Source organism: Mus caroli, unplaced genomic scaffold, assembly GCF_978045245.1.
Source record: "Mus caroli unplaced genomic scaffold, Mus_caroli_1 scaffold_19, whole genome shotgun sequence".
Lineage (NCBI taxonomy): Eukaryota > Metazoa > Chordata > Mammalia > Rodentia > Muridae > Mus > Mus caroli.
Genome location: NW_028227274.1, coordinates 83,057,611 through 83,085,590, shown reverse-complemented (window position 1 = coordinate 83,085,590; position 27,980 = coordinate 83,057,611). Strand labels below are relative to the sequence as shown.

Sequence of the window (27,980 nt, the reverse complement as noted above, 5' to 3'; positions counted from 1 at the left end):
GTCTACAAAGTGAGTTCCAGGACAGCCAGGGCTATACAGAGAAACCCTGTCTCGAAAAACCAAAAAAAAACAAAACAAAAAAAAAGGTTGTAAAAAACAAACAGCTTACTAATAACAAGACTCCCTACTGCTAACTCAGCATTTATTGCCTCCCAAACCATTGTGGTATTTTTGTTACACTGAGGTAAATCTCCAGTCTGACAATGAAGTATTCATCGGTATTTTCAAACCACCCTAGGTCTGCGCACACTCTTCCTACGTTGTCCATGTACTCGAAAGAGTAAGCCGGCTGCGGGAAATCAGAGAGGCAGGCTGATCTCAAGCACACTGGAGAACTCACACACCAGACGGGCTTCTTGTCGTCATCCAGCAAGGTCATATCCACTACAATGCAACTCTGTAATTCACAAAGAAGATGAACACATTTCAGGGTAAAGGTTCAGTTCCACAGGAACTGCGACTGTCCAGCAGACTGGAAATAATGCACTCCAAAACCCACCCCTCAAGTCTCTCTTGTGACTACATTTTATCCCACAGCTACTCAGCCCGGCCTTACTGTGTCTCCTCACCCCTGCATAGGACCAAGGCGCTGTCAGTGTGAAGCAGAAGTTAGAGGCAACTGGTCTTCCACAAAAGAGAGAGTCCCTTGTTCCTGTTTCCAAGAGGGTGTCACCCAGCCCTGGACAGCAGTTTCTCAATGCCTTCCACTCTTGTCAACCAGTTCCCTTGAGTCTAAACTTCCAGCTCTCCCACCCTTGCTCATGGTTTTCTCTGCTATGCACCCCCCTCCTTTACCCATCTCCTGAGTGACCCAACCACCCTAGGAATCCCAGGGGACATGATGGCATCGGCCCATTGACCCTGAAATGATCAACCTCACCTCTGTTACTCATTCCTACACTTTTACCCCCAGACACAGCACTTCCATGTCAACACTGGGCTGTGGGCCCTGCTTTCTAACTTGTCCCTTCACCTTCCTCCTTCCTCAGCTACTACTTCCCAGCAAACTAGACAAAGATTCGCCAGAATTGCCGGGCGTGGTGGCGCACGCCTTTAATCCCAGCACTCGGGAGGCAGAGGCAGGCGGATTTCTGAGTTCGAGGCCAGCCTGGTCTACAAAGTGAGTGCCAGGACAGCCAGGGCTACACAGAGAAACCCTGTCTCGAAAAACCAAAAAAAAAAAAAAAGATTCGCCAGAATTTTGTCACAGCAAGCCATTACTACTAGTGCATCCTATGTGTTAAAGAAAATTATATGCTGTAAGCATAAGCGCCACATTAGTAAATTCCGTTTAGATAACAAGAGTGAGTGAGTGAGTGAGTGAGTGAGTGAGTGAGTGAGTGAGTGAATGGAGGGAGAGTGCCATGGCCCCTGTCTTAGTCAGGGTTTCTATTCCTGCACAAACATCATGACCAAGAAGCAAGTTGGGGAGGAAAGGGTTTATTCAGCTTACACTTCCACATTGCTGTTCATCACCAAAGGAGGTCAGGACTGGAACTCAAGCAGGTCAGGAAGCAGGAGTTGATGCAGAGGCCATGGAGGGATGTTCCTTACTGGCTTGCCTCCCCTGGCTTGCTCAGCCTACTCTCTTATAGAACCCAAGACTGCCAGCCCAGAGATGGTTCCACCCACAAGGGGCCTTTCGCCCTTGATCAGTAATTGAAAAAATGCCTTACAGTTGGATCTTATGGAGGCATTTCCTCAACTGAAGCTCCTTTCTCTGTGATAACTCCAGCTGTGCCAAGTTGACACAAAACTAGCCAGTACAGCCCCTGACCTAACAGCACCCCTAGCTCTCCTCAGGCCTCATCTCAGTCACTCCTGTTCTTCACTGGGCTGACCTCTTCATCAACATTTTATCTCACCTGGTTCCAGGTCTACCCACACCCAGCTTTGCATGAGTCAAGGGGGCTTTACTCGACTCATGATTGTTAGTGGAATGGCCTGTGTCAATGAGACATTAGTATTAAGAAGCAATGTAGAGTGGCTTTCCAGTCAAGTGGAGATTGGCTTGTGCCAATGTGATGCCAATGTTAAGGAATGAAGACGTGTTTTTCAGTCATGCCAACATTAAACTGGTAAATATTTGAAATGATAATAAGAGCTCCAAAGTGGTTGTAAGGATGGATAGTCCTGGGGATGCTCTGCTGCTGCTTTGGGACTTTAATTATCTAGTTGGAGACATAGTGTATATTCTGTGAAATGAGAGAAAAATGCAGAAAACAAAAAACACCACAAAGTAGCCATGACATTTTTAGAAAGTATTCAAAACAAGTCCATAATAAAATCTCCAGCATGGTAGTAGAGCCACACAGGGAGCTATCCCCAGGGAGCCACAACCATGCTTTCAAGTCTTTTCAGTCTGCTATGCATTGTGGGGTACCCTCCCAACTGTCATACCTCATCTCTCCCAAGACTCCCTTTGCTTCCTCACAGGGTGCTCCTACACCTCACATACACTTCTCAGAGAAGTTTGAGAAGGAAGGCCACCTGTTTCCAACACCAAACAAGTTTGTCCTCACCAGCTCCTTCCTTACATGTCTGTGTTATGTGTGCTTCTATCAAAAGGAGGTAGCCTCTAACACAAGCCTTGTCCAGCCCTTAACTTTCCAACATGTTAATGCAACTCTTGGGTGGAGAAGAGGGGGGAGTTGTCAGAGGGAGGGAATGAGAAGGGAAGAGCTCAGGAGAGCTTAGGAGGGGAAGGGAGAGGAGAGAAGAGCTGGGAAGGGGGGGGGGGGGAGAGGAGAGAAGAGCTGGGAAAGGAGAGGGGAAAGGAGAACAGACACAGACACCCAGAGAGAAACAACCATCCTGGAGTTTCCGAGTGACCTTGTTCTCTCTTCACTTGGCAGGTAGAGCTCTCTCTCCTCCCTTTGTCCCAAGCCTTACTTCCTGCTTATACTTCAACCCACTCTGAGGTCTCCTTCACCTTGGAAGGTTTAGCACTGTTTATAATTCTTTGCTTCAAATACTACCTTTTCCAGTGCTTCCAGAACCACCCATAACTTCCACCAGACCTTACTAATAGTGGTCCTAAAGCAACAGTTTTATTATATATAATCACTCTCTCCCTAGATAGAATTTTTCTACATATACAACTCATACAATAATCTAGGTGTCCATGACAACAAAGTATACCTCCAGGCTGAACTTCAAGGTTCAGGAATTAAGTATCCAAGGTCTTACTCAACACTTTGGATGACCCAGAGGTTTGGTACAACTTACTCAGGCCTATGATTATCCCAGCAGAACTGCACAGAATTGCACCTTGGGCTCTGGAGTGGCATCACTGAACATCAGCTGTATCTGAAGTCTGGTGCCATCCTTGTTTCTCTTGCCCTAACCATCCACCTGCATGCAGCCCACCACTAATCCTGCATGGTCTGGATTAAAATCAAACTAATGTCAAGCTCCATGTAGATTCATAAGCCTAGGCTACAGAGAAAATAGAAAAATATTCAAGACGGTCTCTTGACCTGTGAACTGGGCCCAACCTTTGGCTCCCTGCTTTCTTCATGGAACAGGCTGACTGTGTGAGGGAATGGAGGATACAGGGAATGCTTCCCATGGAGAGCAAAGGTTTGCTGTGGTATGAATGAGAATGGCCCCATAGGATCAGATGCTTGGGTGCTTGGTCCCCAGTTAGTAGAACTGGTTGGGAACAATTAGGAGATGTGGCCTTGTTGAAGGAGGTGGGCTTTGAGGTTTCAAAAGCCTATCAAACCTAGTACCTCCCTCTCCGTCTGTCTCTGTCTTTGTCTCCTCCTAGGTCCCCTCTGCCTGCTACCTGAATGCACACTCTCAGATACTGCTCATTGATACAGAGACTACACCTGTCTGCTTTTCTGCCATAACGGTGATGGACTAACCCTCTAGAATTATAAATAAGCCCCAAATTAAAAGAGTTGCCTTGGTTATGGTGTCTCTTCACCACAGTAGAACCATGACTAAGGCAAAATATTAAACACTTGATGAAAATCTCACTTCACAGAAACCACAATACTTTTAAGGAGGGTTATACTTTTAAGGAGGCAATTTTTTTTAATTATACAAACAGTTACTTCAAAAAATAAAATAGTTTTTACCTCAATAAGGCCATTTAAACTGTCAGTTCTCCATTCAAGGCCAACTTTTCCAACAAGAGGTAGGTGTTCTCTGTTATTTTTTAAATTTATCATCAAGAAGTTCACATATCCATTGTTAATGACCGCTGAAATGAAAGGTTAGTTTAATTATTACATTTCAATACAGGACAGAAAAAAGGCAGGCTACTCCAGGGGGATGTCACATACTGCAAAGTTCTACTCACTGATGACATGATATTCTATCATGAGGCCTGAGTCATGAACCTGTGACTGGAAAATGGGTGTGGATTCTAGAGAAATGAATCAGAAGATGGCTGAGGAAATACATGCCCTGTCACTGCTAGAAAGGGTGCACCCCAATGACCTGAAGGCGTCCCCATATTCCCACCTCTTATGTAAGGACCACAACCTCTTAAAAGTGCCAAGCTGAAAACCAAGATGTATAAAACACAAAGGCCCATGCTCATAAATGAGGAAAAAACCCTGTAAATGTTAGCCCAAAAGTCTGAGTCCAAAATGTCCTAGCCCAAAGATGGGCACTAGCAACTTTGCCACCACACAAAGTGTTGCATGCTTTCCAAAGATTCTGGGAACAGAGCCTGCAACGCCTCCCAGTTCCTATAAACACACCCCTTGCCCAGTTATTTCGCACACCATGAAGAAGACTGTACAGCAGAGTGATGCTGCAGTAGTCATTGTACACAATGACTGCAGAGTCAGACAGCTGCATGCCAGAAGGAAAACGCAAATGTTCTTGGGTTGCACTTCAGCTATTTCATGGCAAAGCAGGCAGTTTAGGATCATGGGACCCCTATACCCTCCACCCACCCCTGATTTTCCAAACCCCCAAAAGAGAAGCTGTTATGGAACACAGTAGGATCAGGAATGGTCCCTCCTGGTCCTTTTTGTTACAAGTAAGGCTGTAGCACAAAAGGACAACCTTCACTCAGTGGCACAGTGACGACATGACAGTGTCAGTCAAACGACAGTGTCAGTCAAACCTGCTGTCAGTCAATATGTGATCTGTCCTATTAACTAGGCCCACAGAGAAAGATACACACACATGCATCAGGACAATCAATTGCAGGTTAAAGGGAATAACATATGTACTTACCATTGGTTCAATAGTGTGGAGCTTGCTATGATTAAGGGTTCCAGCTAGCATTTCCCTGCCTCTCCATTTCTATTTTCAATGGCATTGGTCCAATTCCATATCAGCCTAGTCTACCTGAGTATGATTTTCCTGTGCAAGTTTTCCCTACACAGGTAGTTTGGAGTCCTAGTCTGTTCCTGCTTATGGTACTTTTATATATTCACAACTGCAACAAGTCAATATGGTGAGGCTGCAGGGTAAGAGAAATGACCCTCTTCATGTGGCTGCACAATGGGTCACGGCACAGCGACCGAGGAGATGGACTGAGACTCTCAGAAATGTAAAAGGAACCTCAGACATAGGGCATGAGAGCCAGGGAAGAAAGCTGACAAGCCAGGACAGGAAATGGCTTTGTCAAGCTCTCTTAGCTTGTGGGGTTTGTAGCTTTTAATAAAACTTAAAAATTTTTAACACTAAAAAAATTACGTGGCACAGAAGTTGATCTTCTAAAATAACTTTTGACAAATTCTTAAGGGGAGTCGATAGGGAAGCTGATTTGTGGCAATGAAAGAGACAAGAGACAAATGGCTAACTACAGGTCTCAAGCAGGCGAAGCGAGTGGCTATATATAGGAGCAGAAATTTTGGAAAGAAGTGGGACATACATCTTTTCCTCTGAAACAACAGAAAAGCTGAGGCAGACAAGTGAAGGTGTGCTGGCAGAGGGGGGCAGGATGCTCAGGAGCACACGGGGGACAGTGTTGGGAAGGAGATGCTGGACCTTAGTCAAAACATAAAGGGCAACTAGAAACTGACTTAAAGGTTCCTGATAGCAACTGGGTCAGAGTCCTGGGGGAGAGGCTCCAGAGAAAGGGTGAGCAATAAAGGAAAGGCTCTGGGGGCTGGTGAGATGGCTCAGTGAGTAAGAGCACTGACTACTGAGTTCAATTCCCAGCAACCACATGGTGGCTCACAACCACCTGTAACGAGATCTGATGCCCTCTTCTGTGTCTGAAGACAGCTACAGTGTACTTACATATAACAAGAAATAAATCTTTAAAAAAAAAAAAAAAAAAAGTGTGATCAAAGCCAAGAGAAGCTCTAAGTCCAGCATACTGGAGATCAACAGCAAGTCAACTCACACCATGGAGAAAGTTACAAATTTTACACTTAGATGCTCTAAATTATTTGTTTTAGATAAGACATCCTGATACCATAACTGCCTTACAAAATATCTTACTATATAAAATCACATTGAAACAAATTTTCTTAACAAATAGGGTTTAAAGAATTCAAGTCACCAGAAAGAGCTAAAAGGCTGGAGTTAAATCTGGACCAGCAGCTGAAGCGGGCGCTCGGCATCAGAATCATAGGTGCGGCTGCCAGGTCTTTAGGGGATACATCCTGTGTAGTTCCAAAGACCTGGACTTAATGCTCTTAATGCCATTTTGATTTTATTAGTAATTTTGCAACAGGCCATACAAACTAAAGAGCTGTGCTCAATAGCTAGTCTCTGCCTCTGGGTAAGCTCTCACATAAGCCAATCACTTGCAAAGTTTACATCTCATTTGTCATTAGAAGTACAGACCAGAGCCGGGCGTGGTGGCGCACGCCTTTAATCCCAGCACTCGGGAGGCAGAGGCAGGCGGATTTCCGAGTTCGAGGCCAGCCTGGTCTACAAAGTGAGTTCCAGGACAGCCAGGGCTACACAGAGAAACCCTGTCTCGAAAAACCAAAAAAAAAAAAAAAAAAAAAGAAGTACAGACCAGGAAAAATGTACTATGTGCTCCTGATGAAGACACCATAAGTGCAGTACCCACTCTAAGCTTTTCTAATAATCACCACCCAGGAAGGACAACACTACTTCCAGTACCTCACATGTCATGACAAATGCTTACTGAGGACAACTTGACCTAGAAACATAGTGCAATTAATATCAGGGACAGGAGATGAAAAACCTACCTATTTTTAGGATCATGGCCACAAAAATAAGATAATATGATATATGCACAAGATCTACAAAGGAAAAACACTTCAAAAGTATTCACTCTCAACTATTGTGGAGTCTACTCTTGGTACAAGGAATAAAAGAGATCTTGTAACTTTGATAACCTCTTTAAATTCTCTGAAGTTGTCTGTGGTGTCTTACAAAGCCCAAGACGCTTAACATAGTGTTCAATGGAAAGCATGTCACAATAACTATGTAGATACTTAACAAACCCTAATATGTAGAAAAAGCAAACACTACCCCAAAGAGCTTATTCATTCATAACAGCAACACAAGAGAGTAAAGCAAGGGAACAGTAGAAACCGGTTTCCAGCAAGGTGCGGTGATGGATCGTGGCATCTGGAGTGGGGTAAAATGTAAGGAGCCGGACACCCCTGTGAAGGATTTTTTTTTTTTTTTTTTTTTTGGTTTTTTCGAGACAGGGTTTCTCTGTGTAGCCCTGGCTGTCCTGGAACAAGGATTTTTTTAAAAAAGATTTATTATTATATGTATGTACACTGACAGTAGCTGTCTTCAGAGGGTCATTACAGATGGCTGGGAGCCACCATCTGGTTGCTCAGAACCTTCTACATTATCAATAGGCCAATAAGGAAAACTAACAGTGATAGTTAAAGCATTCCCACTGAGGTCTGAGAAACAGACAAGGTAAGGTGTCTTCTCTCTGCAGACTTAAAGGACTGTGCTGGAGTCTGGGATGATGCAGTAAGAAATAAAACATACTGAGTCTATCAATGTAACAAATATGTGAACGAATGGTTTAAGAAAAGGGATTCTTTTTGACTAATAATGTTGAAGGTTCCAGTTGGCCTATGGGAAGGTAGTGCATCCTAACAGAAGCACACAGTACAGCAAAACTACTCACTTCGTGGCCAGAAGGGGGACAGAGGACTACTGAATACACCAAGGACATAGCTACAGTAGATGCAAGACCTCCCACTAGATCCCCTTCTTAAAGTTTACATCATGAACTACATCAACAGCCTAATCAAGCTTTTAACATATAGGGATCCAATCTAAGGCTAAAAGTACCCTCACTGATGATATCCATGCAGAAGATGCAAACACGCAGAAAGAATGCCCCCAAATGATGCAAAAACCCTGAGCAACAAGAATCACTTGTTGTCTGTGGAGATTCAAAGTGCTACAGCCATTCTGGAAGACAGTTGGGCAATTTTCGTTGACTATGTTTGTTCTCAGACAACTCCATAAATGTCTATAGTACATTATTCTCACCATCATCCTCCTCCTATTTCCCTCTCAGGTCCCATCTCCTCTTCATCCTTGTGTCTTTTTGTTGTGTTATCCACCAGGACCAAACATGTCTCAACTCAAACATTTCCAACTACACATTAGAGCCTGCTGGGCTCAGGAGTGGGTAGACGACCATCCTCACTTAGAATCTATCACAAGCATGGAGGGACAGCATGGAGGACTGCAAGCTCCTCTTCATTGTCCACTGTGGCCAAGGTCCTGTACAGGCTGCTATGTACAGGCTGCTGTGTACAGGCTGCTGTGTACAGGCTGCTGTGTACAGGCTGCTGTGTACAGGCTGCTGTGTACAGGCTGCTATGTACAGGCTGCTCTGAGAAGTTTACCGGAGCAATCTACTGATGCTACTGATGTCTTTGGGCAATAATAATATGTTGATGTGTGTGGTCGTCAGTTGTAGCTTATGGTGTGGGGTAGTTCTGTATTACCTTCTCAGTCTTATTACAGACCTTAAAAAATGCTCTAAAAAGTGAAGCATACTTTCTTAAAAATCAAAGGCTGGGACAGTGCCCTTTGCTATTAAAATCACTTCTCTCTTCTTTCCCTAACTATTCCTCAATACTGATAAAAGACTACAACATACCATACTGTGCAAAACCTTTCTCCTTCTGCTTCTGAAAATGGGTAATAATTAGCTTGATATGAGGATCAAATAAGTATACATTCCTTTATCCTCTGCATTGCTGATCAGGCCCTTTGGCAATCTCAATTTACACTTCAAAGGCACAACTGGACTATTTCCTCTGTTCACCAGGCTCTGCCATAACCTAATCAAAATGTTAATGGACAGTTGTGCAGAAAGGAACTAATGTGGCAGGTTGGAGTCCTGCAGCATTGGCTCACAAAGGTCTGTTTGAGCCTCTGAAAGTCCAGGCAGCTGTTCCCTGTGCCTAACACTGGTGCTGGGCACCTGTCTCCTTATAGAAGTCTGGAGATACAGTAGTACCTAGGTCACACAGACCCACATACTAGTCCCAGTAAAACCTTTACCAGCTCTGAGGGAACGAGGCACGCCTGCATGGTAACAGTGAAGGTGCTAAGCACCGGGTGGTTTCCACTGAACTTCATTCACCTCATATACCTTTCCTCTTTGTGGATTGTATCCACTAATACATCAATATCCCAACTACTGTGAATTATCCTACTGAGTCAATGATCTCACTTAGGACTAGTCATATCTGATGTCAGTCTATTTGCAAAAGAAAAACAAATTGCACACACACACAAAAAAAAAAAAAAAAAAAAAACCCATACTTTTATAAACTCACCTCTTGTATTCTGGAAACATTTCCTGTGCTATGATTATTATACCTTTTCCTCTCGTATCCTCTCATTGAATTCAGACAGCAAATACCTCCTCACTTCTCTTGACGACAAATAGTCGTCAATTGTGTGCAGGTTTAGGGATCATAAATTTATTTAAAGAGATATAAACTTTTACTATAGCCATGACTTAAGAAAAAACACATAAAATCTCAAAGAAAGTGTTCCTGGGGAAATGGCTCAGTGCCTTTGTCCAGATCCCCAGAATCCATCTTTAAAAACCAAAAAGAAAAATGCCAACAAGAACAGCATGCCCTTGTAATGTCTCCACAAAGTGCTGGGATTTATCTGGCCAGTCAGTCTAGCCAACCATGAGTATACTAGGTTCAATAAGAGACCCTGTCTCAAAATATAAATAAAAATACTAAAAAAAAACCAATCATCGCCGTCTGCCCTCCACAAGCACACACACACTTCAAAGGAGGACAACGCTCCTTAGATGACTATGAGTGAGCTCCATGGAAAAAAACCGTCAAACCAACCAGAATGAATGGCAGAGGCAACTCCTTGATGCCAGTTAAGCAAACTACACAACCTGTTCTATACCAATATTCAAGAAATACTACACTCTACAGGATGAAGACACACCCAGACGTAAAGATATGCCACATTACACTTATGGGATGACTTTTTTCTGTAAGTAATGGTTTATCAGATGTAACTGAATGGTTTCAAATAACTTTTGACTAATTTGAACTGTGATGAATAGTGATATTTTCCCACTCCTCTGGGTTTCCATCTCTTTTGTGACACCATACTTCCTTAGTGATAGGAGTACAGTAGCTAGTTTATGCTAATCAGATGTCTCACTTGCTGTTATCAATTCACAATACAAAGAAAAGGATAGAGGAAGACAGAAATGGTGGCTGCCTCTGGCAGAAGGAAAAGCAGAGAGCAGTAGCAAGGGTCAAACAAGGACCTCAAATGTCATGGCAACAGAATATATATATATATATATATATATATATATATATATATATATATATATGGTTTGTTTTTTTGTTTTTTCGAGACAGGGTTTCTCTGTGCAGCCCTGGCTGTCCTGGAACTCACTCTGTAGACCAGGCTGGCCTCTGCCTCCCAAATGCTGGGATTAAAGGTATGCACCACCAGGCCCGGCTCTAACAGTATATTTCTTAAATTGTCCTGGCACCCTGATTATTATATTATCTAAAGCTTGGACAACATCATGTACAGAAAAGTTTCTAGTAACTCATCATTAAATTTGCATACCCAAGTTCTGCCACCTATCCCTCTATGCAGTTTTCTAAAAGGACTTTCTCATATGCACTTACCTACCCTCCTAGCTGTCCACCGTGATGGTGAAAATAGAGCCTATGGGCTTATCCTAGGCGAGTGCTCTACCACTCACTGAGCAACATCCTAACCCCTTCAAAGGTATTCCAAATGTTGCAGCTGATTTGTGGATGAACACACGATCGTTACTCAGAGAGAGAATACCAGAAATGGCCATATGAAATGACCATGCTCAGGCTGTTATGTCATATTTAACCACCCTCCCTATGCTTCAGTTATTATCTAAATACTGAACATACCACTCTAGACATCAAGACTGCCTCATATTCTCCTTTGCCTCATTTTCCCCCATAAAAACTCCATTCAGAGAGCTATGTAAGCCACCCTCTGGGCATGCAGTGTGTATAAGTACTTGGTTCAGCAAGCTCTGGCCTCACCGCCTACGTTCAAGAATCTTGTGTATTCCTGTGCCTGATTCATCCTTGAATCCGACACTATTTGTTAATGCAAGACCTGACAAGTTGGCCTTGATGCTTTAACCCCATGCTGTTTCACTGAGGCTGTCTCATTTGTGTCTGGCCAGGTTTCTCATGTCTCAAGGAGGACAAATGAGGAGTAACCTAAATTCCGGGGACATGATAAAACATTTCATCCTTGGTAGGGACAAAGGGTTTTTTTCTATAGGGATAAAGTTCTGTCATCTCAAACTTCAATGACATAGCTGAAATTTACTAAATAGACTACACGGTACCAAGAGAGTTTCTCAAAGGACAATCGTACTTGTGAAAATGCTATGCACTCTGATGGCAACAGCTCCCTCTGCTGATTCTTCAAAAGGCAAACTATCTAATTCCACATTTCCCCACATTAACTTCAGCTCCTGCAGGTTGTAACAACCTCATTACTGACAGGGCTTAGTCACCCTATATGAAGCTAGACTGAATCTACTGTAGCATATCAGCACAATAGACTCACACCTAGGAAACCAATAACACCTCTCCCCTCCCCCCACTCCACTCATACACAGAGGCAGACCCTAAACTGCAAACTATTAAAATGCAAACAGACACCAGTGGTTATGTAGCCAAGTGCTTGCTCTCTCTGGGATGATGCAGGCTCAAGTGCAGATGGGAACCTCACCTCTGCACTTGTGCACATTTGTGGAATCAAGGGTTAGGGATGCCTTATGGAATCAAGAAAGTGATTAGCTAATAGCTGCAGATTCCACATCAGAACACTCTCATGATGTCATGAGTAAGAACAGCAGGTAAATTAACTACCTGTAAATGTATCTGAGCACTAGCAACTCCAGCATAATCCGGCATCTCAGGTATAGCCAATGAGAAAGCTATGTATGCTGCACTTGTGGGAGCCCTCTCCTCTGCACCTCCTCATGAGCATTCATTCCCCCAGACAGTCCTGGCTCCTAGTTGACTGACTAATCAGCAGTAGTGTATGTGTACACATATGTGTATATACAGACACACACAAGGAGATAAGGGTATTACAAATAAGAAAAGGGAATTATAAACATAAGGCAATACTGGACCTCTCTGTATTAATACTATCACATTTCTAAAGCTGTAAAAGTTCAAAATGCAATTAATGTTACAGAAACAAATGTTACAAAATGATTGGAAAAAAAAACTTAAAAGGCTATTTAACAAAATGATTGGTAATCTGTATAAACCATGACCAATCAGAAATAGAAACCACGTCTAATGTTTTCCTTGCGGTGAGAAAGTGAGGAGATGCAGCAGACCCAGCTACATGCAGCTCGTGAAGAAACTGTACATGTAATGAGGCACAGACAGTCGGGCAGTCTGTGGGGCTGCCTCCTTCCAAAGAGCAAGACATATGTGAAGCAGTTAACGGGCTCTATCCATCTGTAGGCTTTAAGAAAAAGGAAAATAAGAAAGCCAGGGCACAACCAGAGTGGTTGCACTGGACCTGCAAGGCTGCCTGAGAAGCAAGTTTGATGGCATTTGGGGGCCTGCCTGGAAGGCAGAATTTTCCTCCATAGAATGTTCCTGAAACCCTTGCCACCCTGCTGCTGTGGCCTAGCATTGTCATTAAACTGCAGCATCGCCCTCTTCAGCAGCAAGTCATTCCTCTTTTTGCTATGAGAAGAGCCCCTCTCAAGGCTCCAGTCTCAATCACTCAAACTGGACTCAAATATAGAGGGAAAATGATTATTCTCATCCTAACAGATGCAAAAACTAACAGCCTTTAAGTAAAAAAAGAAATAATTGGACAAAGCACACATCAACATGAAGGAAGCAACCTCTAACCACTACCATGTTCATTCACTCTCTCGGCTCCAACTCAATATAGTACTCAAAGTATTAGCCACAGTAATAAGAGAATGAAATAAAAGGGATGCAAATACAAAAAGGGGGGCGGGGGAGGGGTAGTTAATGTATTTTGCAGATGATCGATCTGAAGTCTGATTTGGACAAGGATCATTAGTGGCAATCAAGCCACCTGGTGGAAGAGGATTATGGGCAATCACTTTAGAAAAAGCATGCCTTAGCAGTGAGGAAGTACAATAACCCTCCTAGCCAAACGAGATCTAGTGCTACTGACAGGACCACCGAACATAGCATCTCATAATGATGCAAAATGAAGTTACATTTTCCTATAAAATACAACTCACCAACAATGTTAAACTTGCACTCAAGCAGACATACCCTAGGCATTAAGAAACCAAGAAACACTCCCAAAGCACAGGGCAGGTCATGCATTCTGCGTGTTCCCAGCCCTTTTCCTAGTTTCGAAAACGTGTCAAATGGCAAACTCTGAGGCAATGCAAACATGAAAGAAAAACTAGATCCAAGCTGTGACATTCACCCTGTTACCACATTTACCAAATTCCTGGAAATAGAAAGGGGAGATTTGGAAGTAAATATCAGAAAAGACGAGCCAAGCCTCTCTCTTGAAGTTACAGAGAGAGTGAGAGACTGTCTGTACTTCACAAGCCTCATGCAAAGAGAAGGGTCAGGGAACAGAGCAGGGCTGGCAGATTATAAACTGGAAGGAGAATTCTTAACCTGGATTATAATTTCTCTTCTCTACAAGCCACTACCTTCAGAAAGGAACAAGTTGACTTAGGTTTACCTCTCCTGCAGAAGAGATTGTAGAAGGTGCTGCACAGGAAGTAAGTCTTACTGCCATGAATGTCGATATGCAGCTGAAAGGCTCTCTGTCCATACAAGGTTAATTGGTCTGGGCAGACATGCACAAATGTAGTGTTGTTGGGAGACAATGTATAGGGACTGAAAGGCAAAAGAAAAAAACATGTGCACAAATCTGTCAAAGCCACAGATAAAATATTTGAATATTTGGCTAGAAAATACTACTAAAACTTATCTATCCAAAAACACTACTTCCCACAAATGACATGCTATAGGAATCCCTCACCAACAAAAACTGGGACATAGGCAGAGTTCCATGGGCAACCAAAGACCACCACAGTGACTATGAGATTGACTCTGAGACAGTAGTTCTCTACAAAGAACACTCTGTCTTCAATTGCCCAGCAAAAGATGAATCAACACAAATCTACAGGGCAGAGACTCAGCAAAAACTCCAGTAGGAGTGAGGGGCCCCAGAGGGGATAAGAACTCCACAGGAAGACCAACAGAGTCAACTAACCTTGATACTTGAACATCTCAGGGACTGAGCCACAATCAGACTGTATGAGTATGCACAGACTGGACCTCGGCCTCCCTGCACTTATGTAGCAAATGTGCAGATTGGTCTTCATGTGGGTCTGTCTGGGGGGAAGCTGTTGCCTGTATCTGGGATATGTTCTTCTAGCTGGGCTGCCTTGTCTGGCCTCAGTGCCAGGGCAGGGGAACTCATGGGGCCCCCCACCTCCTCAGAGAAGAAGGGAAAAGGAGATGGTGGAACATAACTGAGGGAGGAGGTGATTGGGAGGGGGACAATGATTGGGATATAAAGTGAACAAGTAAAAATAAATAAACAAGCCCAATAAATTGTTTCAGTAAGGAAGGCCTCACCATGGAAGGCAACATACTTGGAAGGAAGCATCCAGGAGCTTTTCAGATATTAACAAAAATAACTAAGGCAGGGGCCAAAGACAAAGGGAAAAGCTGTAGGGAGCCTAAAAACATTCTAATATATTAGAAGACACCCACAGGAACAGAGTCAACCAGAAGGGCCAAAGGTCTGCACTTTTCAAAGTTCAAAACTTTGAAATATGAATGAAGGGAGAATGGCACCATGCTAACAGAAAAGATCACCCCTGACTCTATAATAATATTCTACCAGGAATAAAGTCCTTAAACTATTATAAATCAAGCAAATACATATTTATAAATAATGTAACTATTTAGCAATGGTTAAGATCATATCTGTTGTCTTGTACCTACTGACTATAAAATACTTTCATGGCTATAGAAATAATATTAAGGTGGAACTGCCTTCTAGCCCTCTATCCCAACCACACATACAGATAGATAAAAATGAAACCCGCCCACAGACAGACAAGACACAGACAGATACATACATAGTGTCTGAGCCCATTGTGCTTCTCTCCACAAGGCCATGGGAATGAATATTTGCCATGACAAAAGCTAGTCCACCATTCTCCTGAAAATTTAAAAGAACAAAACTTTTAATAGCAGTATTTTAATTTTTCAGAAGTTCATCATGAAAATCCCAGCGTAAGGATGCATGCATTATTACTGCGTATAAAATGTTGGACCATCGGCCGGGCGTGGTGGCACACACCTTTAATCCTTTAAACTATTTTATTAGCATGGGCTTTATCCCACTAGTGAGTTAGGGCTGTTAAGGAGGTAAGTCCTGGTTGCTACTCTAACTTTCATGATTGTGAGAAATGATTTGCAATGGGGCTATCAACCACTCTACACTCTAATTCAGTGGTCCTCAACCTTCCTAACACTGCGACCCTTAAATATAGATGCTCATGTTGTGGTGACTCCCAACTGTAAAATTATTTCTGATGCTACTTTATAGCCTAATTTTGCTACTGTAAATATTTGACATGCACAGTATCTGATATGAAACACCTGTGAAAGAGCCTTTGGACATCAGAGGGGTCTCGACCCACAGGTTGAGAACCACTGCTCTAAATAAACACAGTAATAAATAAGAGATGAGTCCTGCTCTAAATAAACACAGTAATAAATAAGAGATGAGTCCATTGTCGTTGTTTTTCTTTTGTCTTTTTTCTTTTTTTTTTCATACCAAGTAAAAGGTTTATATCATGGGAGTCATATTTCAGTGGCAAAATAGGATGATGACATCCTTTGGTTTGGCTCTGGTTCACATGGTATGTCACAAAACGTTTTTCATGCCCACACAAGAATCACAAGCTAGCCGGGCGTGGTGGCGCACGCCTTTAATCCCAGCACTCGGGAGGCAGAGGCAGGCGGATTTCTGAGTTCGAGGCCAGCCTGGTCTACAGACTGAGTTCCAGGACAGCCAGGGCTTTACAGAGACACTCTGTCTTGAAAAACCAAAAAAAAAAAACCAAACAAGATGTTGGACCATCACTCACCCACAATGCAAAATATGCAGTTCCAAGAACTAATGTCCTAGCACTTGTGAAATAGCAAAATTCTCTATTCTACACAATGATTGCCACGTTACTTATATGAATATATACATATACATATACATACATATGCACACATAAGTTTGTGCATGCTTGAGAGAGGTGGGGGGAGATGAATTCAGGCTATCTCACCTTTTTTGAAAGATGTGGACCCTACAGATGTCTGGTAAATTTTAGTTAGCTTCAGCTATCAACTCAATACATCCCAATGGAGAGACTGCCTGGATCTGACTGGCCTGTGAGCCTGTCTCTGGGGAATTTTCTTGATCAGTAATTGACATAGGAATGTCTAGCATTCTTTGATTGAGGTTCTGGACAGCCTATGCTAGCAAGCTGAGCAGCAAGCAGCCTTCCTCCGCAGTTCCTCCCATCGAGTTGCAGGTGACCTGGCTTCCTGCCCTGACTTTCCTCAGTGATGTACTGTGACCTGGAAAGGTCACAAGGTCTAAGATATGTGTGATCCTGGTGGTTATCACAGCCACAGAGATCACAATGTTTACTTTGCAGATCACTGCATGGTTTGGAAGATCTGGTGGGAATGACTAGACTTTTGCTTCTTCATTTGGGCCACCAGATTAAATGGCAGAAATGTGATTGTAGGGAACTGATGGTGACAGCCATAACCACCCCTAAGTGGTGAAGGTGCTACTCTCCAAGCAAATCAGACCAGCAAGGATGAACCAGTGCTGCTTTACCCTCAATCAAGTCACACATGCAGAGGGTAAAAAAGGAAAGAAATGACTACCATATGCTACAAAGGACAAAAAGATGGTGCTGCAGAAAATAGTGGCTGTGCATAGGGGTACACTACTACTCTCAACCAATCTGTGAAAAGCCAAGAGCCAAAGCCACAGTGCTAACTGTGGATGCAGATGTACACCACACTGCCCTGCTGTACTTTGATTTTCCAAAATATAACCTTCTTTTGAATGGCTGGTCAGGGTCTAAGTCTAAGTGACTCCCAAAACAGAGACTATTGCTGTTCCCTTTGGTTGATTCTCAAATGTTGAAGGTAAATACGTATTGCTGAAGACACTGCGTGCCTGCCATCCACATCAGCAGAGAACACAACAACTCAGTAGACACACAGACACAGCTATGAACTGTTCCAGGAGTCTACATTCAGTCTGATATGCAGTGTGCAAGCATGGGACTGTGAAGGGGAAATGACAGTCCATGTATGAACGCCATCTTACCTGCCACAGCCCCACCAGGAGGCCAGGATTTACACAGAATACCCGGACATGTCTGTCGCAGCCAATCATAGTAGACTTGCTTAGATTACTCAGATCGTACTTTTCAATTAAAGACAGCCATCGTGGACTTTGAACAACAGCAGCATGCCAAGAGAGAAGAGAGAGATGTGAACTTCCCACTATGTCTTGTTGTCGAGTCACATTAGCATAACTGAAAGTGCCTCTGAAGACCAATTTATACACACATGTTCAAACAAAGTGGGATGATTATAAATTCTACAAACACGACATTTATAACCCTGTTTTTCTTCCCCTTCCTATGAGAGCAAATGTACCTTTCTTTCAATGCCCCAGAGTAAATTCTGTGGAGGAGATACTTTCACTGTGTTCCGGGAAGACTTGATGAAGCCATGCAGAGGGCACACATTATCTAGAATGTGCAGACAACACATGCACAGGTTGCTCAGGAAAGGAGAAAGGAGAGGAGACCTGTGGTCACCTCAGAACCCAAGTCCCTCAGGTGCTAGGACACTGGATCCAGAGTTTACTCTGGGTGATAAGTCTACAGGTGCCAAGTAAAACCCAGCGGGGCCACCTACGACACTGCAGCTCTCCTGTCACAGTATTCTCAGAACCAGTCATAAGGAACTTTTATGCTGACAGTGGCAAGGTGACAGAGCTGGTTGGTGAGAAGTTTGTGACTAAAAATAGACTCAGCACCTACAGGACATGCCTGGGAGATGATGAACACATGACCAATTAATGGAACAAGTATAGTCTCAAGAAAACCCAACAGGAAACCATAGCTCTAACTGAAAATGACTTTACAACCATCCCAGACTGGGTCCCAACATATGAGGATGCCCACCCAAACTCCATGAGAGCACATCTAACAGATACTCAGTAGCTGGCAGTCACCTTCACTGTTGTGGCTAACAAAGAAAGAAGCAGCTAGGTAGACCTCTTCATCGTCAATTTACCAAAGCTGTAAAAACATTCTTATGTTGGCTATGGCAATATTAAACAGGCTCTGGGGACACGTACCCTACAGCCATAGCCTGAGGCTGAAAATAACGGTCCTCACAAACTTGGACAATGTGGAGTACATGAACTAATAACATGTGGGAAATGCAGCTGAGCATACAAAGTTACAAAAAGTTACAGGGAAATTATTTGCAAACACCATGAACACTTCTGCAGAAGAAACAACTATATGCTTAAGTATGGGCTTAAGTAAGCTTCTCCTGCAGGTGAGGGTCTTTCCTCAGGATGAAAGCCACGGCCCACAGACTGAAGTCTGTTTATCACTGCTGGTCAAAGGCTGCTCCTCAGAGGTTGCTCCAGTTTTCCATTACCATGTTGTATCCAGTATTCCCTTGTGGCAATTTTTGGGGACACACATACTTTAAGTAACTTCTGCATTTCAACATAACACAATCTTTCAAGATCGTTTAATGAATGTTAACTCTCCTGTGCCTGTATCTATAAACAATTAGTCATGATATGCCAATAAAATACCATCCTGTCAAAACAGTGCATTTTAGTTTCTCCTACTATACACAACTATTGTAGGAAACCTTGGTGTTCATCATTTCATATACAAATTTTAGATTTACCCAAATAAAAATCACTTAAAGTAACTGTCAAAATATACTTAGTAATCTAGTCTGGGAAAATAACCACAAAAAATAACTGATAGTTGTATTTAGGAAGTATTATAACTAGTGTATAATTAAGAATATGCTAATTTTTAAAAAAAGATTTATTATGTATACAGCATTCTGCCTGCATGTATGTCTGCAAGCCAGAAGAGAGAAACAGACCTCGTTTATAGGTGGTTGTGAGCCACCATCTGGTTGCTGGGCATTGAACTCAGAATGTCTGGAAGAGCAGATGATACTCTTAACCTCTGAGTCACCTCTCCAGCACCAAGAATATGATAACTATATATCACTGGGTTTGGTTTTTTTGTTTGTTTTTTTGTTTTTTGTTTTTTGTTGTTGTTGTTTTTTGGAGGTTTTTTTTTTTTGAGACAAGATTTCTCTGTGTAGCCCTGATGGCCTGCAACTCACTCTGTAGACCAGGCTGGCCCCCAATGCCTCTGCCTTTCGAGTGCTGGGTTTAAAGGCATGCGCCACCGTGCCCGGCTTATATATCACTGGTTAATTGTAGAAATAGGTAGAAAATCCACAAATCATCTAACAAAGTCTTAACATAGAGTATCAGTATTACTATTATAAGTTTCAAGAAATTTAGAGCTAAGTGTGACACACCCAGAATCTTCTGGAACAATGCAGGACAGGAAGATCTCTAGGATACAATCAAATTAATAAAATACACCACCTAATAGTGGGGTTCCAGGAATCCTCACCAACAAGCTGCTCAATCAGAACTTACCAACTTGTGTTAGGGCCTTTATACTGCTCCATAAAAATTGGTGTGGAACCATACAAATCCAGGGTGGACAATGTGTCTACATGTGGCCAATTTTTGTCATGCCAAAAAACAGTGACAGAGTTGTCATTTACGGAAAGATCAGAATGCTGCATCATGTGTTCCTTGCCACTGGCTTCTCTTAAGATGATTGTCCAACCTAAGCCAGATATTCTAGAGAAAGAAAAGAAAAGCTGAAAACTCGACAACACACAACAGCAACTTCACACATCATTCCCATAAAGTCAAATCCTCAGCCTATCTCTGACACAGTGCTTTTTACCCACAGCGCTTTCTGAACCTTCCCTCCTTCCAGGAAACTCTCCCTATGTGATGTTCTATGACATGATGGCACTTCAACACTCTGTCTTTACTCAAGATCATGGAAGACACCAAAACACACACAATAAAGAACTATCAAAGACAGTTCCCTCTGATCTAAACTGTTCCTGTAGTCTAGGAGTGTAGCTTATGGTATCCATATGTAAGGTCCTAGTTTCAGTCCTTAGACCAGCAAAACTGATTAAAAAAAAAAAAAAAAAAAAACAAAAACAAAACCTGTGCACTCTCTGCATACACCTTGAGATGACAACATCTGGTTAGAGACTGGACGATTTTGTGGTTCTGTCCAAGAGTGTTCAAGAGGAATGTAGCTACACACCTGAGGGACTCTTTGGTCTTCAAAGGAAGCCCTGTGCGGGTGTTGACAGAACTGAGAATGTGGGTGAGGTTTGCTTTCACAGAGGAGATCTGCTTTGTAATATATTCTTTCTTCCAGTATCCATCTTCTTTATCACAAACTGACAGCAAGCTCACACTCCTGGCTGTTTCCTCCACTGAAGTAGCTTTCCAATGCAACCTTTTTGATGTAAACGCAGCTGCATACTTCCTGACCCAAATAAGACTGTAAGAAAAAGGTAGAACACATCAGTGTGGAGGCTATAGCAGCGATATTACTTTTCAATTCAAACACAGAAAGGACCCTTCCTAATCAGAGCAGGCACACATGCTTTCTGGATGGTGAGGACAGTAGGACAGCCTCAGTGAGGTCAGAGGATTTACTGTGGGTTCCTCACTTAAAGCAAACACAGAGCAACAGAAATGCATGATTACTATGACCTGAAGAAAGATTCTAGCACTAAGTAAGATACAATCTTTCAAAGCACTGAATCTTCACAAATTCACAAATAGGATTTACATTTTTCTAAGTGATTGTGAAAAATTTGACAAGGATCCCCCCTACCACTTCTCTATGATCTGCAGAGAACAGGCCATGTGCCCAGAAAATCAGGACTTAGTGAAAGGCTCTGTGAACGGATGAGTCTATCAAGCCCAGGACACCTGATCACAGACTACAGTTTTACTCTAGCTTCCAATAGTAATAGGCTTTATCTGTAGTACATGCAAAGAATATTCTTTATCTTACATTCATAAATGCAAATTTGTCTAAAAATAGTACTAAAATTAATTCTGTTACTTTTTAGAAAATGGCTAAAAATGCCTACTCATTTTCACATACAATAGATGACACAGTATTCTCCTTACTTGTCACTGGCCAAATGATAAAAGCGTCTGCTCACACATCCAATGCACACCAAGGTCACGGCATCCAAGTATGAAAGAATCTTCACCAAGATTTCCGAGGGCATTCTGAGACGGGGGAGAAAAACAAGTTAACCAGTACTGAGTCTACAAATACCCAGAATATAACTGGATACGCATCCTAAAGAGAGGGCTTCAGACATACTTGTCTCATTTAATAGGCAAACTGTTCTCTCATCCTCGATTAACTTCTTGATTGTAATTTTCTGGTTATTACAGTTCTCATTGCATAGACCAATTAAGAGAGCAAAAGGCATAGAGAACTGGCTCTCTCGGCATGTCAAGCACATCTGCCCACAATGGATCAACAGGCAGAGCTTCAATGCCTCCATCAGGAACATGTGTTACCCTCTGCTGAATTGCGGGAACTGGAGGATGGGGGACACAGTTTGCATCCTAGGGTAAAATATCTAAGACTCAGAGGATGCTGATTATGCCCCACAAATGGTATCACAACACCCATCTATAGGCATCTTAGCATCAGTTCACAATAAAGATTCTGTGGATTTCGGTTCTAAAGGTCTCAGTAGAGAACTCACAGAGACAGAGTTCCAAATTACTGAACTGCTCATCTTCAGAAGGATCGTGATCTTTTGGCTTTCCACCAAGTCTACTGGGAAGTGAGTAGTTAGTAAGCACAACTTAATAAATGGAAAATGCAACATACTTGTCACCTTTAGAAGTTCAGTCTCAGGATAACGGTGACAAGCTCATGACTCACGTCAAACTGTGTTGTACATTCTTCCTACGCAATCCTATTCTTAGGAAGCTCAAAATAGCAACTTGGTATATATGCTCCACTATAATTTTCTCAGAAAACCCAATGCCTAAAGCCCACCACTCCATGAGAGTTATTTACCTGTCCAGGTATATAGAACTGATGGAGGAAGAGGAAAAGGAAGGCTTCTCCCTGTACTGGTCTCGCCTGGCATACTGCTTCAAGACAGATGAGCCTCTAACAAACTTAACTCTAAAACTGAAAGGGAGAAATTAAAGTTACAAAATGAGACAAATTATTCTTCCCTTCACAAAGTTCTGAAGGACCAATAAACTGTAAATATTATTCAACAAAAAACTTCATCTCTGAAAATAAAGAGAAGGGAAAAGGTTCAAATGTGTAGTACATATAAACCTAAAGTCTGCAGGTGACCGTCTAATACTGTTCTCGTTATTAGGCTGTCATCCTGTCAGAGGGTATTCCACAGTGTATGTGAGAGAAACAAAAGGAAACTGACACACATGCTTTCTAGCTTCACTCTCTTGCTGTGACCAAAGACAATTTAGGAGAAAACAGTTCAGAGAGAACAGAAACCTACAAGGAGCTTGAGAAGCAGAGTCCATGGAGCAATGCTGACTCGCTCACTGGCTCTTGTTGAGTGAGCTAGAGCTCAGGACCACACCTTCCTATGGTGCTGCCCACAGTGGACTGGGACCTCTTCAAGACAGTCAAGACAGTCACTCAGAGACATGCCCTTATGGCAATCTGGTCTAGGCTGTGTCAAGCTGACAATAGGGTCAAATTAAATTAAATTATAACAGATATATTGAGTGTCCAGTTCCAATAATATAACAGAAATGTAATGAAGGTACAAACCATAGATTCTTAATTTAGTAACTTCCACCTGTATTATGCATAGAAGTACCTATATCCAAAGTTTTCCCACATTTTATAGCATCTTATACTCAAATAAATTGCATTTTAATTGGCTGTCTTTAATGGTACATAAAATAATGCATTTTATAATTAACAGATTTATAGAGCAGATCAAAACAACTCTGTATTAGGGTCAGTCCTCAAAACAAGTGGTACTCAGACTATGGGAAATCATAGCCCACAGGTCCCACTTTTATGAGGCAGCCCCAATAAGCCCTCCCAGTGAATACTCTACTTTTCTTGGAAAGGTTTAGAAAGGCTGATAGGCTTCAAACCTGGTACCCCTAGCCCTAACCCTGATAATATATAGGTGAATTCACTGGCAGGTGTGCCAGCTGTGAGCAGTGCCTGCCCGCCATCTCAACTCTCTCTCTCTCTGCCTGATGATTCCTCTGACCTCATTTCCTGACACTGGTGAACCCCCTCAACCCACTCCACCTCTAAGAGCTGTTCCCCAAATAAAACTGACTTTATATTTTTAATTTGTCCTGATTTGGCTTTTTTCTCAGCAGAGAAAACCTACTAGACTTTACTTCTTTGAGCAGTGTACAACTTACATACAACCCCATACCCTGCAATATAAAGTATTTATTACCCAATCTTCATTCACCAATGTTTTACTACCCTCAGGATAACTTAGTTCCCAAGTTAATATATATATATTATATTATATTATATATATTATAATATAATATATATATTGATGTAATTAGAAGCAAAAGTGAGCTATCCTAAAAATCTCAATGGAAAACTAATTAATTAACTCTCTGGGAGCTGACATACAAAATCTATACCAAATGCAACCATTAAAGATGCCAACTCATCTCCAAGCACAGCCTACTATTGGAAGACACAAGCAAAAAAAAAAAAAAAAAGTGGGGGGGGGGGCTTACCCAAGGCCTGGATTGATCAGGCAGCAATGTAGCCTATTACCTTCTGCCAAGACGTACACCAAAATATGTATCACTTATCACCAAACCCTTCACAGGCCCAGCTGCCTTGCCCAAAAAGCATCCCCATGTCCTCTGAGCAGCAGCCCAAAGGGCTTCTCTCCCCTGGTTAGCAACCAGCTGAGCAGCTGGAACACGGGAAGTTCCCTATAAATATTAGTCCACACCCTGGCAGGCAGCATGGCATGAAAGGGGTTGGATAAAGTCTCCCAGAGCCAGAAAGGTAATAAGCTGCACAGTGAAAAGCCTGGCAGCACAGGCCTCTGCACTCTAGTTTGAGCAAATGAAGTCCAGTGTGCATTTCATCTCATCTCACTCCAGTCCAAGTCTCTGAATTAGCACAGAACAGTGGTTCTCAGTTTGTACTCTGGATAGCTCTAATCGAAAAAAAAAAAAAAATCCTATGGTCTGTACAAATTGTGTTTAAACAAAAATTTCTATAGCAGAAAAGCTTTGAGCCATTCACAAAGAAATCAGAAGCAAAGAATGATCCCCAATTTTACACATCAGAAAGATGATGTCTCTGACCTTGGCCCACCTCTGAGTGCATGCCTGAGAAGCACAACTCTACCAGATGCCCAGCTTTCACAGAACACAGCAGCCTGGCAGCTCACACAAGGTTAACTCACTTGCTAAGAATTTATGAAAGCCCACTCCAAGAATCTCAGGAGATGAGCAGTCATCCCTTTTTTGGAAGTATATGCACAAAAACTAGATTAATGTGTATTGTGGAATTCTGTCTAACCAGTTAAAGACCATGCAGGTAGGTACTTTCTTGGCACCATTAAGAGAAAAAGGTACAAAATTCTTTTCACTAACCCAAACTGATACATCTGTGTTTGAGTAAATAAAACATTGACTATAGCTTATTTACCAATTTATGCTTCAAATCCATCTTAATGACATTCTGCAAAGGGAGTGTATTAAATGCTTTAAAAGTGATTGTATCCTACATTTATAAGAAAATCAAGAATATTTTACTATGGACAAGTTTTTTAATACTTTTCTAAAAGTGGCATGGCTACTTTGTGGCATTTTTTTTTGTTTTGATTTCTGCATTTAAAAGAGACATTTCACAGAATACACACTATGTCTCCAGCTAGATAATTAGGGCTATTAAAGTCCCAAAGCAGCAGCAGAGCATCCCCAGGACTATCAACCACTTTGGAGCTCTAATTACCATTTCAAATATTTACCAGTTTAATGTTGGCATGACTGAAAAACACATCTTCATCCCCCCCCCCACACACACACACCAGATAGGGTTTCCCTGTATAACCCTGGCTGTCCTGGAACTCACTCTGTAGACCAGGCTGGCCTCCACCTACCTCTGCCTCTCAAATGCTGGGATTAAAAGTGTGTGCCACCACAGCCAGGCACTAATAACTTCTTAAAGCACAGTCAATCATTCTAGTCTTCGCAGCTGACATTTTACCAATCAGAATCTGTACAAGACCATTTCACTGGCAGGTTCCCACACCATCATGGCAAGTACCTTATTTACATTGTTCTTTCAGAAATTTCACCAAACTTAGAAAGAAACAGAGACATAAGCTCATCTTGTTCTACAGAGCACAATCTAAAGGGTAATTTTAGGAATAGAGGGAAATAAAGTTTCCCATTTAAAGTCACGGACAGTCTTTCTCTTCCTTTTACAAATGCTGTCCCATTCTCATTCTGTCACACGTCTTATGGCTTTTCCAGCATCTTAAAAGCTCAGTCAAGAACTACTGTAACACAAAGTGTCATCTTTCTGAAAGCAAGGTAACCTAGAAAGGATACAGGACAGGGTCTTTTAGTTGGGGAGGGATAGCTTAACCAGTTGACATATCCTGTTAACAAGTTTTTACACCTACACAAAAAAAAAAGCAAAATGTACATGACGGTTACATCCATAAGTCAAGAAGCCTTAGCAATGAAATGAAAATCCCCGGGGATGTATAATTCTTGCAGGGTAGGCATGGTGGTACAACCCTTTAATCCCAGCACTAACAAGGCAGAGGCAGGTAGTTCAAGGCTAACCTAGTCTACAGAGTAAGTTCCAAGACACAGCCAGTGCTACATAAACCTTGCCTCAAAATAAATAAATAAATAAATAAAATAAAATAAAAAGAAGTAAATTCTTAGCACTATTCCTCCAGCTGGTGACCTGACTTGGGTGATGGATACAGTGCTCTAAACAATCCCAAACATTACTAAATGTAAGTACTTATTGGGGTGAATGAAGGTTCTTCAGAGGGGCCCTTTTCCCACGTCCTAAATTCTGTTCTCTCGTTGTATTATTGAAAGTGAGGACCATTCTTTGGCTTAAAGGCATCCTTGAGATAAATGGAAAAACATTGAGAAAAGAAGTCACCCTGAGGGTCCTTACACTTATTAGGAATACAGCAAACTAGAATAGAGTTGGATACCAAGATGTGACTGTCTAGAAAACAACTTGGCTTGGTGCTCCGGAGAGGTGCACAAAATGCCCTGGTTAGCATTAGGTGTGGATGGATACATCCTACTCCAGGTTTTAAAAGGCTATGGGTGATTCTCATTTTAAAAATCACTAAAATTCAAGAATGCTACCTGAGAGCCTTGTGCCCGTGGGAGCAGTAGGTTTAAGTCTGTCTTTACATGTGCGCTGCTGGGGTCCCCCAGGGACTGGAAATCGCCTTCCCATAGAGGATCTACCAATGAATGAATGGAATGCTTAGTAATACACATCACTTCCTTAGGAAGTAACTTTGTGTCCTAACTTGAGATACCCTAGTGTCCAGGATGGAGCAGTTTCCCTTTGCCAGTCTTAAGGGGTTTCCCGCGTTAAAAAGTAGGAGTCACATGCCAGAGTAGGACCGACATCCTAGAAAGAGCGGTGGGATGGGATACTGAAAAGACCCACACGGGAGCCTGGAGCGTCACCTGAACCCGGAGCGCCCCGCGGCCTGTCCCGCGCTGCCCCAGGTAGCGCCCCCACCATGAAGTGACCCTCGCTGCGCCTGGAGGCCGCAACATCCCCTCAGCATCCGACCGCGTCCGCTCGCCATGGAGACCCAAAGACACCTAGCGGCCGGACAGAAAAGCGCAGCGCCACTGCCCCACACGCGTGCGCAGAACCACGGCCGGGATCGCGCATGCGTGGACTAAGTTGCTCTGTGAACACCTTGGCCCTTGCTGCCCGAACGACATTCGGGACAATCTCAGCCGGGCTCCTTTCCCAAGCCTGGGTCATTCTGACGCCGGTTCTTGGTCCGTTAGCCTGTTGTGGCCCTGTTCAACTACGTTTGTTAGCTGAAATTGTCATTTTTATAGTTATGGCAAAAGCCACATGAAGAACTTCAGTTGACAACAGTCCTCTTTAGAAAGGCCATGAGAACACTCAGTTTGCAACTAATCCGATTTTGCAAGTTCTGTTTAAGCCACGAGGCCATTATAGAACCAGGGATACAAATAACACGCCCTCTTCATCCTGGACACAGCGCACGCGCAGCGATCCGCACAGAAGAGTCTTGGGGAACTAG

The 27,980-nt window shown here is 42.6% G+C and overlaps 1 protein-coding gene across 1 annotated transcript; it reads right to left on the bottom strand.

Moving 5' to 3' along the window:
* Positions 1 to 27,939, bottom strand: Fbxo15 (F-box protein 15). The gene is made up of 10 exons (XM_085833420.1): positions 27,382 to 27,939; positions 22,733 to 22,849; positions 21,817 to 21,921; positions 20,933 to 21,175; positions 20,236 to 20,445; positions 17,839 to 17,965; positions 15,569 to 15,651; positions 14,155 to 14,312; positions 4,089 to 4,213; positions 1 to 397 (listed from the first exon to the last, which is right to left on the bottom strand). The coding sequence occupies exons 1-10, from the start codon at positions 27,504 to 27,506 to the stop codon at positions 143 to 145; spliced, it is 1,548 nt and encodes a 515-aa protein (XP_085689546.1). The 5' UTR covers positions 27,507 to 27,939; the 3' UTR covers positions 1 to 142.
* Between the last annotated feature and the right edge of the window lie 41 nt (positions 27,940 to 27,980).